This window comes from Taudactylus pleione, unplaced genomic scaffold (genome assembly GCF_031769625.1).
Source record: "Taudactylus pleione unplaced genomic scaffold, aTauple2 ptg001489l, whole genome shotgun sequence".
Classification (NCBI taxonomy): Eukaryota; Metazoa; Chordata; class Amphibia; order Anura; family Myobatrachidae; genus Taudactylus; species Taudactylus pleione.
The window spans coordinates 373,324-387,720 of NW_028285887.1; the positions used below are offsets into that span (position 1 = coordinate 373,324).

Here is a 14,397-nt window from a genome sequence, read left to right on the forward strand (position 1 = left end):
GCTTCCTATTTGGGAGGAGCTGCCGTAGATGATGGAATTTTAGCTTCTAAAGTATCAGCATCATCGGTAGTGGCACGTAGGCTTTGGTTAAGATCCTGGAGAGCTGATACAGGATCAAAGAAGGCTCTGGAGACAACCTTTTTCAGGAAATATACTTTTTGGAGCAGAGTTAGATAAGATAATAGCTACTCTGGCAGCTTCAAAATCTGCAGGTCTGCCATCTACGGCTACATTGAAGTCTAGGCAGTTTTCTTTTCGGTCTTTTCGTCCTCAGGGACGAGCAAAGGAACAGGCTTCCTCCAGGCCATCTAGTTTTCGCAGGACAACCAGGCGACAAACTAAGAGGTCTGGGCAGGCAGATGTCCATCTTCTAAGCCAGACGACAGACCCGTGGCCTGATGGGGCATCACTCCCTCCTGTGGTGGCTAAAAAGGACCATCTGAACAAAGGGTGCCCATTCTGGATTCCAAATTGGGTGCTTCTCACCACAGACACCAGTCTTCGCGGATCGGGAGCAGTGACAGGTCATCACACCTTTCAGTGAAGATGGACAAATGAAGAAAGTAATCTGCCAATAAACATTCTGGAAATGCGAGCAGTATACAAAGCACTTGTCATGGCACAGGACCTGCTCCAGGGCAAGCCGGTCCAGATCCAGTCTGACAATGTGACTACAGTGGCCTATTTCAACTACCAGGGAGGCTCAAGAATTTATGCAGCCATGAAAGAGGTGACAAAGGTTCTGATTGTCATCTTTCAGCCATCTTGGCAATATTCATACTGGGAGTACTCATTTGGGAAGCAGACTTCCCAAGTCAACAGGACATACACGCTGGAGAGTGGTCTCTCCATCCAGGAATGGTTCAGCTCCTGGTACACAAATGGGGTCTTTCAGAAATAGATCTCATGGCAACACGTCACAATCACAAGGTCCCCAGGTACGGGTCTAGGTCCAGAGACTCATAAGCAGCCTTTTTGGATGCACTGGCAGTAAGATGTGACTTCAAGCTGGCGTATCTCTTTCCTCCAATTTCCCTCCAACCAGGAGTTCTCAGGAATCTCAAGCAGGAAGACGGAACAGTAATACTAGTGTTAATGGCTTGGCCCAGACGACATTGGTTCACCGACATACAGAATCTATCCATAGACAGTCCTTATCTCTTCCTCTATGGCAAGATCTGCTAACACAGCATCCCTGCCGGCATCCGGACTTACCTCGTCTGGCTTTTACGGCGTGGCTCTTGAATCTTCCATCTTAAGAGCAAAAGGTTTTTCCAGTTCTGTAATTCAAACAATGATTAGGGCTCGAAAGCCTACCTCTGCAAGCATCTATTACAGAGTTTGGCATTCTTTGGTCATTGGTGTTCCTACAGAAAGTATGATCTTAAGGTGTTTAGGATTTCCAGGGTCCTGGCTTTTCTTCAGGCGGGGTTAGACAGTGGTCTCCACTTAGCCACATTGAGACTGCACTGTCAGTCTGGTTCCAGAGGAAGATTGCCTCATTACAAGATGTTAGAATTTTTTCTGCGAGTTCAGCCTCCTTTTGTTCCACCAGTAGCACCATGGGATTTGTCTTTGATTCTTAAGGGGCTCAAAAAAAAAGAGATTTGCCCCCCAGCACACTGCAGCAAAAACAATACTTAAATCCTACATGATAGTAGAGATTTAGAGGTATTAGTTACATACATTTGCAAATATATGAATAAGCGCCAGGCCAATCGTCAAGGTTCCTCTATACTGGCGTCCCTACCAGGGGAACTGGTTGTATCTTCTATTGATACAATAGTATCCTAAAATTAGCAGTTTCCTATTACAATATACAAAGTAGCAAATTTGGTTACAACAGATGTGTTGGTGTAATTTATATATAAACCACTAGATGGCTCAGCTGCTCTATCATTATTCAGGGGCATTATGGAAGAGCCACATGTAGAGCAGAACCTTTCTTGTGATAAACAGAATTAGCTTAGATTGCTATCATACAGACAGCGTATTGGTACCTATAAATATTGGTGTATGTGTGGGTCATATAGCATTTGGCATATCTGTGGAGTGTAATCCGGTATTGCCCTCTACACTCCCCTGATCATATATATTGATCAGTATATAAACTAGGGATGTGCAGGCTCGGATAGGTTCGAGTTTGCACGTTGAGTTCGGATTTTTCCCTCCAAAAAAACGGAACTCAGAGAGAGGCTAAACGTCATCTTACATGGACGAACATCATCATTCCTGGACTTTTACACAGACAGACCGCAGTGGCAGGTAGGATATAGCGCTGTATAACCTGGCTCTTAGGAGAAGTATACAGAGACCAGACCCAGCGTTCCAGGGACCTGAATGCAGAAAATGGCTGCCGTGAGTCTTGGGGGGAGGAGGGTGAGGGAGGAGCAGCTCAGGGGCGGCAACACCGCAGTGGAATGGCGCCCTGAGCTGGGGGAGGGGCTACAGGGAGAGGACCATCTCCCCTATACTGACATCAACCACCAAGTCCCTGTCCCCTATGCCAGTATAGGTTATGCCCTGGTGGTCTAGTAGAGTCCCGGACGAACCGGTGTCTACATCAGTGCCTCTGTCTCCTGAGACTGGAGGTATGCAGATTCCCGCCTTACCTGTCCCCTTGAGTCCCGGCTGCAATCTGGGGTCCGAGGATCCCTGCTAGCTTGGTCCCACCGGAGCCCCGCCGAGAGTACCTAGCCGATGGCTGGAGTCTTGGTGGCGCGGAGGGGTGATGGAGCAGACATCCAGGGGACTGTGTAGCGCTGCTTGCTCTGTAGTATAAAATAAATCTTAGGCTGTGTAATAGCAGCCCCACTGTGTAACTGTGATCCAGCTCCTGCCGGACACCAATGACACAGAGTTACCTTCAGGCTGTGGGCGGGGTATAGCGGGAAGGACCGGAGCATCCTGGGACAGGAAAAGGCTTTGATGTTGGTGTCCGGTCCTCCAAGTCCCACCTACACCCCATTGTCTCCCTGTGGAGCCCTATGGACCCTGAAGTAGTAGTCACACTTCCCAGTTCTCCCAGGATCACCCTGCCAGCTAACTCCAGACACTCTCTCTCTCGTGTCTCCTCTCTGTCAGGTCTCCGGGGGCTGATGCTTGCAGTGATGCTTGCCGCTCTCATGAGCAGTCTTGCCTCTATATTTAACAGCAGTGGCACTCTCTTCACTATGGATGTTTGGAGGAAGCTGAGACCTCAAGCACCAGAGAGAGAGCTGCTTCTGGTGGGCAGGTGAGTGTCTTAGTAGCAGAAGCCAGGAGTGGACGGCGTTCAGTCCCCAGGGTCACCATTCTCTTCTATTTCAGAGTGTGGACAGTATGTCTCGTGGCCTTCAGCATCGCCTGGATCCCAGTGGTTAAAGCTGCACAAGGGGGGCAATTGTTTGACTATATTCAGTCTGTAGCCAGTTTCCTGGCACCACCCATTGCGGCTGTGTTCTTCCTTGCACTGTTTGTGAAGAGAGTGAATGAACCAGTAAGATCTCCTCCCCGTATTTCATCAATATAGGACATTTCCATGCAATAAATGGAAACACACTACTGATAGATCTCACATCTTCCAAATTCAGTAATTGGCTGCTAACAACACTAAATTCTGAGTCAAGCGCTGCGGAATTTTTGTGCGCAATATAAATAACTGGTAATAAATAATAACAATCCTATCAACAAAGCATTCAGACAACTCCCTGCAAATCAGTCACCCTACAAACCAAACATCCCAACAACATCCTTCCATTCTGTTACCCTACACACCGAACATCATCCTTCCATTCTGTCACCCTACACACCGAACATCACAACATCATCCTTCCATTCTGTCACCCTACACACCGAACATCATCCTTCCATTCTGTCACCCTACACACCGAACATCCCAACATCATCCTTCACCATACACACCGAACATCCCAACATCATCCTTCCATTCTGTCATCCTACTCACCGAACATCCCAACAGCATCCTTCAATTCCGTCACCCTACACACCGAACATTCCATCATCCTCCTTCCATTGTCACACCGAACATCCCAACAGCATCCTTCCATTCTGTCACACTGAACATCCCATCATACTTCCATTCTGTCACCCTACACGCCGAACATCCCAACAGCATCCTTCCATTCTGTCACTCCACACACCGAACATCCCAACATCATCTTACCATTCTGTCACCCTACACACTGAACATCCCAACAGCATCCTTCCATTCTGTCACCCTACACGCCGAACTTCCCATCATCCTTCCATTCTGTCACCCTACACGCCGAACATCCCATCATCCTTCCATTCTGTCATCCTACACACCGAACATCCCAAAATCATTCTTCCATTCTGTCATACCGAACATTCCATCATCCTCCTTCCATTCTGTCACACCAAACATCCCAACATCATCCTTCCATTCTGTCACACCGAACATCCCAACAGCATCCTTCCATTCTGTCACCCTACACGCCGAACATCCCAACATCATCCTTCAATTCCGTCACCCTACACACCAAACATCACAACATCATCCTTCCATTCTGTAATCCTAGACAACGAACATCACAACATCATCCTTCCATTCTGTCACCCTACTCACAGAACATCCCAACATCATCCTTCCATTCTGTCATCCTACTCACAGAACATCCCAACATCATCCTTCCATTCTGTCACACCGAACATCCCAACATCATCCTTATATTCTGTCACACCGAACATCCCAAAAACATCCTTCCATTCTGTCACCCTACTCACAGAACATCCCAACATCATCCTTCCATTCTGTCACACCGAAAATCCCAACATCATCCTTCCATTCTGTCACCCTACACGCCGAACATCCCAACAGCATCCTTCCATTCTGTCACTCCACACACCGAACATCCCAACATCATCTTACCATTCTGTCACCCTACACACTGAACATCCCAACAGCATCCTTCCATTCTGTCACCCTACACGCCGAACTTCCCATCATCCTTCCATTCTGTCACCCTACACGCCGAATATCCCATCATAATTCCATTCTGTCATCCTACACACCGAACATCCCAAAATCATCCTTCCATTCTGTCATACCGAACATTCCATCATCCTCCTTCCATTCTGTCACACCAAACATCCCAACATCATCCTTCCATTCTGTCACACCGAACATCCCAACAGCATCCTTCCATTCTGTCACCCTACATGCCGAACATCCCAACATCATCCTTCAATTCCGTCACCCTACACACCAAACATCACAACATCATCCTTCCATTCTGTAATCCTAGACAACGAACATCACAACATCATCCTTCCATTCTGTCACCCTACTCACAGAACATCCCAACATCATCCTTCCATTCTGTCATCCTACTCACAGAACATCCCAACATCATCCTTCCATTCTGTCACACCGAACATCCCAACATCATCCTTATATTCTGTCACACCGAACATCCCAAAAACATCCTTCCATTCTGTCACCCTACTCACAGAACATCCCAACATCATCCTTCCATTCTGTCACACCGAAAATCCCAACATCATCCTTCCATTCTGTCACCCTACACACCGAACATCCCATCATCCTTCCATTCTGTCACACCAAACATCCCAACATCATCCTTCAATTCTGTCACACAGAACATCCCAACATCATCCTTCCATTCTGTCACCCTACACACCGAACATCCCAACAGCATCTTTCCATTCTGTCACACTGAACATCCCAACATCAACCTTCTATTCTGTCACACCGAACATCCCGACATCATACTTCCATTCTGTCACACCAAACATCCCAACATCATACTTCCATTCTGTAACATCGAACATCCCAACATCATCCATCCATTCTGTCACAACAAACATCCGAATATCATCCTTCCATTCTGTCACACCGAACATCCCAACATCATCCTTCCATTCCATTACCCTACACACAGAACATCCAAACGTCATCCTTCCATTCCATCACACTACACACAGAACATCCCAACAGGATCCTTCCATTCTGTCACCCTACACGCCGAACATCCCGTCATCATTCCATTCTGTCACCCAACATGCCGACTATCCCCACAGCATCCTTCCATTCTGTCACCCTACACACCGAACATCCCAACATCATCCTTCACCATACACAGCGAACATCCCAACAGCATCCTTCCATTCTGACATCCTACTCACCGAACATTCCAACATCATACTTCCATTCCTTCACCATACACACCGAACATCCCAACATCATCCTTCCATTCTGTCATCCTACTCACCGAACATCCCAACAGCATCCTTCAATTCCGTCACCCTACACACCGAACATTCCATCATCCTCCTTCCATTCTGTCACACCGAACATCCCAACAGCATCCTTCCATTCTGTCACATTGAACATCCCATCATACTTCCATTCTGTCACCCTACACGCCGAACATCCCAAGAGCATCATTCCATTCTGTCACTCCACACACCGAACATCCCAACATCATCTTACCATTCAGTCACCCTACACACTGAACATCCCATCATCCTTCCATTCTGTCACCCTACACGCCGAATCCCATCATCCTTCCATTCTGTCATCCTACACACCGAACATCCCAAAATCATCCTTCCATTCTGTCATACCGAACATTCCATCATCCTCCTTCCATTCTGTCACACCAAACATCCCAACATCATCCTTCCATTCTGTCACACCGAACATCCCAACAGCATCCTTCCATTCTGTCACCCTAGATGCCGAACTTCCCATCATCCTTCCATTCTGTCACCCTACACGCCAAACATCCCAACAGCATCCTTCAATTCCGTCACCCTACACACCGAACATTCCATCATCCTCCTTCCATTCTGTCACACCGAACATCCCAACAGCATCCTTCCATTCTGTCACATTGAACATCCCATCATACTTCCATTCTGTCACCCTACACGCCGAACATCCCAAGAGCATCATTCCATTCTGTCACTCCACACACCGAACATCCCAACATCATCTTACCATTCAGTCACCCTACACACTGAACATCCCATCATCCTTCCATTCTGTCATCCTACACACCGAACATCCCAAAATCATCCTTCCATTCTGTCATACCGAACATTCCATCATCCTCCTTCCATTCTGTCACACCAAACATCCCAACATCATCCTTCCATTCTGTCACACCGAACATCCCAACAGCATCCTTCCATTCTGTCACCCTAGATGCCGAACTTCCCATCATTATCCTTCTATTCTGTCACCCTACATGCCAAACATCCCAACATCATCCTTCCATTCTGTCATACCGAACATCCCAACATCATCCTTCCATTCTGTTACTCTATGCACCAAACATCCCAACAGCATCCTTCCATTCTGTCATCCAAGACACCGAACATCCCAACACCATCCTTCCGTTCCATCACCCTACACACAGAACATACCAACATCATCCTTCTGTTCCATCACCCTACACACAGAACATCACGTCGTCATCCTTCCATTCTGTCACACTGAACATCCCAACATCATACTGACATTCTGTCACCCTACACACCGAACATCATCCTTCCATTCTGTCACCCTACATGCTAAACATCCCAACAGCATCCTTCCATTCTGTCACTCTACACACCGAACATCCCAACATCATCCTACCATTCAGTCACCCTACACACTGAACATCCCAACAGCATCCTCCAATTCCGTCACCCTACACACCGAAAATCCCATCATCCTCCTTCCATTCTGTCACACCAAAAATCCCAACATCATCCTTCCATTCTGTCACACCGAACATACCAACATCATCCTTCCATTCTGTCACTCTACGCACAGAAAAGCCCAACATCATCCTTCCGTTCCATCTCCCTACACACAGAACATCCCAACGTCATCCTTCCATTCTGTCACCCTACAATCCTGACATCCCAACAGCATCATTCCATTCTGTCACCTTAAACACCGAACATCCCAACAGCATCCTTCTATCACCCTACACACCGAAGATCCCAACAGCATCATCCATTCTGTCATCCTACACACCGAACATCCCAACATCATCCTTCCATTCTGTCACACCGAACATCCCAACATCATTCTTCCATTCGGTCACCCTACTCACCGAACATCCCAACATCATCCTTCCATTCTGTCATCCTACACACAGAACATCCCAACATCATCCTTCCATTCTGTCATCCTACACACCGAACATCCCAACATCATCCTTCCATTCTGTCACACCAAACATCCCAACATCATCCTTCCATTCTGTCACCCTACATACTGAACATCCCATCATTATCCTTCTATTCTGTCACCCTACATGCCAAACATCCCAACAGCATCCTTCCATTCTGTCACACTGAACATCCCAAAATCATCCTTCTATTCTGTCACACCAAACATCCCAACATCATACTTCCATTCTGTCACACCGTACATCCCAACATCATCCTTCCATTCTGTCACACCGAACATTCCATCATCCTCCTTCCATTCTGTCACACCAAACATCCCAACATCATCCTTCCATTCTGTCACACCGAACATCCCAACAGCATCCTTCCATTCTGTCACCCTAGATGCCGAACTTCCCATCATCCTTCCATTCTGTCACCCTACACGCCGAACATCCCAACATCATCCTTCAATTCCGTCACCCTACACAGTGAACATCCCATCATTATCCTTCTATTCTGTCACCCTACATGCCAAACATCCCAACATCATCCTTCCATTCTGTCATACCGAACATCCCAACATCATCCTTCCATTCTGTCATCCTACACACCGAACATCCCAACAACATCCTTCCATTCTGTCACCCTACACACTCATCATCCCAACATCATCCTTCCATTCTGTCACACCGAACATACCAACATCATCCTTCCATTCTGTCATCCAAGACACCGAACATCCCAACACCATCCTTCCGTTCCATCACCCTACACACAGAACATACCAACATCATCCTTCTGTTCCATCACCCTACACACAGAACATCACGTCGTCATCCTTCCATTCTGTCACCCTACACACTGAACATCCCAACAGCATCCTTCCATTATGTCACCCTAGATGCCGAACTTCCCATCATCCTTCCACTCTGTCACCCTACACGCTGAACATCCCAACATCATCCTTCCATTCTATCACCCTACACACCAAACATCCCATCATTATCCTTCTATACTGTCACCCTACACGCCGAACATCCCATCATCCTTCCATTCTGTCATCCTACACACCGAACATCCCAAAATCATTCTTCCATTCTGTCATACCGAACATTCCATCATCCTCCTTCCATTCTGTCACACCAAACATCCCAACATCATCCTTCCATTCTGTCACACCGAACATCCCAACAGCATCCTTCCATTCTGTCACCCTACACGCCGAACATCCCAACATCATCCTTCAATTCCGTCACCCTACACACCAAACATCACAACATCATCCTTCCATTCTGTAATCCTAGACAACGAACATCACAACATCATCCTTCCATTCTGTCACCCTACTCACAGAACATCCCAACATCATCCTTCCATTCTGTCATCCTACTCACAGAACATCCCAACATCATCCTTCCATTCTGTCACACCGAACATCCCAACATCATCCTTATATTCTGTCACACCGAACATCCCAAAAACATCCTTCCATTCTGTCACCCTACTCACAGAACATCCCAACATCATCCTTCCATTCTGTCACACCGAAAATCCCAACATCATCCTTCCATTCTGTCACCCTACACGCCGAACATCCCAACAGCATCCTTCCATTCTGTCACTCCACACACCGAACATCCCAACATCATCTTACCATTCTGTCACCCTACACACTGAACATCCCAACAGCATCCTTCCATTCTGTCACCCTACACGCCGAACTTCCCATCATCCTTCCATTCTGTCACCCTACACGCCGAATATCCCATCATAATTCCATTCTGTCATCCTACACACCGAACATCCCAAAATCATCCTTCCATTCTGTCATACCGAACATTCCATCATCCTCCTTCCATTCTGTCACACCAAACATCCCAACATCATCCTTCCATTCTGTCACACCGAACATCCCAACAGCATCCTTCCATTCTGTCACCCTACATGCCGAACATCCCAACATCATCCTTCAATTCCGTCACCCTACACACCAAACATCACAACATCATCCTTCCATTCTGTAATCCTAGACAACGAACATCACAACATCATCCTTCCATTCTGTCACCCTACTCACAGAACATCCCAACATCATCCTTCCATTCTGTCATCCTACTCACAGAACATCCCAACATCATCCTTCCATTCTGTCACACCGAACATCCCAACATCATCCTTATATTCTGTCACACCGAACATCCCAAAAACATCCTTCCATTCTGTCACCCTACTCACAGAACATCCCAACATCATCCTTCCATTCTGTCACACCGAAAAACCCAACATCATCCTTCCATTCTGTCACCCTACACACCGAACATCCCATCATCCTTCCATTCTGTCACACCAAACATCCCAACATCATCCTTCAATTCTGTCACACAGAACATCCCAACATCATCCTTCCATTCTGTCACCCTACACACCGAACATCCCAACAGCATCTTTCCATTCTGTCACACTGAACATCCCAACATCAACCTTCTATTCTGTCACACCGAACATCCCGACATCATACTTCCATTCTGTCACACCAAACATCCCAACATCATACTTCCATTCTGTAACATCGAACATCCCAACATCATCCATCCATTCTGTCACAACAAACATCTGAATATCATCCTTCCATTCTGTCACACCGAACATCCCAACATCATCCTTCCATTCCATTACCCTACACACAGAACATCCAAACGTCATCCTTCCATTCCATCACACTACACACAGAACATCCCAACAGGATCCTTCCATTCTGTCACCCTACACGCCGAACATCCCGTCATCATTCCATTCTGTCACCCAACATGCCGACTATCCCCACAGCATCCTTCCATTCTGTCACCCTACACACCGAACATCCCAACATCATCCTTCACCATACACAGCGAACATCCCAACAGCATCCTTCCATTCTGACATCCTACTCACCGAACATTCCAACATCATACTTCCATTCCTTCACCATACACACCGAACATCCCAACATCATCCTTCCATTCTGTCATCCTACTCACCGAACATCCCAACAGCATCCTTCAATTCCGTCACCCTACACACCGAACATTCCATCATCCTCCTTCCATTCTGTCACACCGAACATCCCAACAGCATCCTTCCATTCTGTCACATTGAACATCCCATCATACTTCCATTCTGTCACCCTACACGCCGAACATCCCAAGAGCATCATTCCATTCTGTCACTCCACACACCGAACATCCCAACATCATCTTACCATTCAGTCACCCTACACACTGAACATCCCATCATCCTTCCATTCTGTCACCCTACACGCCGAATCCCATCATCCTTCCATTCTGTCATCCTACACACCGAACATCCCAAAATCATCCTTCCATTCTGTCATACCGAACATTCCATCATCCTCCTTCCATTCTGTCACACCAAACATCCCAACATCATCCTTCCATTCTGTCACACCGAACATCCCAACAGCATCCTTCCATTCTGTCACCCTAGATGCCGAACTTCCCATCATCCTTCCATTCTGTCACCCTACACGCCAAACATCCCATCATCCTCCTTCAATTCCGTCACCCTACACAGTGAACATCCCATCATTATCCTTCTATTCTGTCACCCTACATGCCAAACATCCCAACATCATCCTTCCATTCTGTCATACCGAACATCCCAACATCATCCTTCCATTCTGTTACTCTATGCACCAAACATCCCAACAGCATCCTTCCATTCTGTCATCCAAGACACCGAACATCCCAACACCATCCTTCCGTTCCATCACCCTACACACAGAACATCACGTCGTCATCCTTCCATTCTGTCACACTGAACATCCCAACATCATACTGACATTCTGTCACCCTACACACCGAACATCATCCTTCCATTCTGTCACCCTACATGCTAAACATCCCAACAGCATCCTTCCATTCTGTCACTCTACACATCGAACATCCCAACATCATCCTACCATTCAGTCACCCTACACACTGAACATCCCAACAGCATCCTCCAATTCCGTCACCCTACACACCGAAAATCCCATCATCCTCCTTCCATTCTGTCACACCAAAAATCCCAACATCATCCTTCCATTCTGTCACACCGAACATACCAACATCATCCTTCCATTCTGTCACTCTACGCACAGAAAAGCCCAACATCATCCTTCCGTTCCATCTCCCTACACACAGAACATCCCAACGTCATCCTTCCATTCTGTCACCCTACAATCCTGACATCCCAACAGCATCATTCCATTCTGTCACCTTAAACACCGAACATCCCAACAGCATCCTTCTATCACCCTACACACCGAAGATCCCAACAGCATCATCCATTCTGTCATCCTACACACCGAACATCCCAACATCATCCTTCCATTCTGTCACACCGAACATCCCAACATCATTCTTCCATTCGGTCACCCTACTCACCGAACATCCCAACATCATCCTTCCATTCTGTCATCCTACACACAGAACATCCCAACATCATCCTTCCATTCTGTCATCCTACACACCGAACATCCCAACATCATCCTTCCATTCTGTCACACCAAACAACCCAACATCATCCTTCCATTCTGTCACCCTACATACTGAACATCCCATCATTATCCTTCTATTCTGTCACCCTACATGCCAAACATCCCAACAGCATCCTTCCATTCTGTCACACTGAACATCCCAAAATCATCCTTCTATTCTGTCACACCAAACATCCCAACATCATACTTCCATTCTGTCACACCGTACATCCCAACATCATCCTTCCATTCTGTCACACCGAACATTCCATCATCCTCCTTCCATTCTGTCACACCAAACATCCCAACATCATCCTTCCATTCTGTCACACCGAACATCCCAACAGCATCCTTCCATTCTGTCACCCTACATACTGAACATCCCATCATTATCCTTCTATTCTGTCACCCTACATGCCAAACATCCCAACAGCATCCTTCCATTCTGTCACACTGAACATCCCAAAATCATCCTTCTATTCTGTCACACCAAACATCCCAACATCATACTTCCATTCTGTCACACCGTACATCCCAACATCATCCTTCCATTCTGTCACACCGAACATTCCATCATCCTCCTTCCATTCTGTCACACCAAACATCCCAACATCATCCTTCCATTCTGTCACACCGAACATCCCAACAGCATCCTTCCATTCTGTCACCCTAGATGCCGAACTTCCCATCATCCTTCCATTCTGTCACCCTACACGCCGAACATCCCAACATCATCCTTCAATTCCGTCACCCTACACAGTGAACATCCCATCATTATCCTTCTATTCTGTCACCTTACATGCCAAACATCCCAACATCATCCTTCCATTCTGTCATACCGAACATCCCAACATCATCCTTCCATTCTGTCATCCTACACACCGAACATCCCAACAACATCCTTCCATTCTGTCACCCTACACACTCATCATCCCAACATCATCCTTCCATTCTGTCACACCGAACATACCAACATCATCCTTCCATTCTGTCATCCAAGACACCGAACATCCCAACACCATCCTTCCGTTCCATCACCTTACACACAGAACATACCAACATCATCCTTCTGTTCCATCACCCTACACACAGAACATCACGTCGTCATCCTTCCATTCTGTCACCCTACACACTGAACATCCCAACAGCATCCTTCCATTATGTCACCCTAGATGCCGAACTTCCCATCATCCTTCCACTCTGTCACCCTACACGCTGAACATCCCAACATCATCCTTCCATTCTATCACCCTACACACCAAACATCCCATCATTATCCTTCTATACTGTCACCCTACACACCAAACATCCCACCATCCTTCCATTCTGTCACCCTACACACTGATCATCCCAACATCATCCTTCTATTCTGTCACACCGAATATCCCAACATCATCCTCCCATTCTGTCACACCGAACATCCCAACATCATCCTTCCATACTGTAATCCTAGACACAGAATGGAAGGATGATGTTGTGATGTTCGGTCACCCTACTCACAGAACATCCCAACATCATCCTTCCATTCTGTCATCCTACTCACAGAACATCCCAACATCATCATTCCATTCTGTCACAAAGAACATCCCAAAAACATCCTTCCATTCTGTCACCCTACTCACAGAACATCCCAACATCATCCTTCCATTCTGTCACACCGAAAATCCCAACATCATCCTTCCATTCTGTCACACCAAACATCCCAACATCATCCTTCCATTCTGTCA

At 46.8% G+C, this 14,397-nt stretch overlaps 1 protein-coding gene across 1 annotated transcript in view; it reads left to right on the forward strand.

Moving 5' to 3' along the window:
* Positions 1–14,397, forward strand: part of LOC148442501 (sodium/glucose cotransporter 2-like) — a 104,460-nt gene that overhangs the window by 55,764 nt on the left and 34,299 nt on the right. The window contains exons 10-11 of the mRNA XM_088463883.1: positions 3,085–3,235; positions 3,310–3,478. Of these exons, the coding sequence (XP_088320009.1) occupies positions 3,085–3,235; positions 3,310–3,478 (320 nt within the window). The remainder of the gene's footprint in view (positions 1–3,084; positions 3,236–3,309; positions 3,479–14,397) is intronic.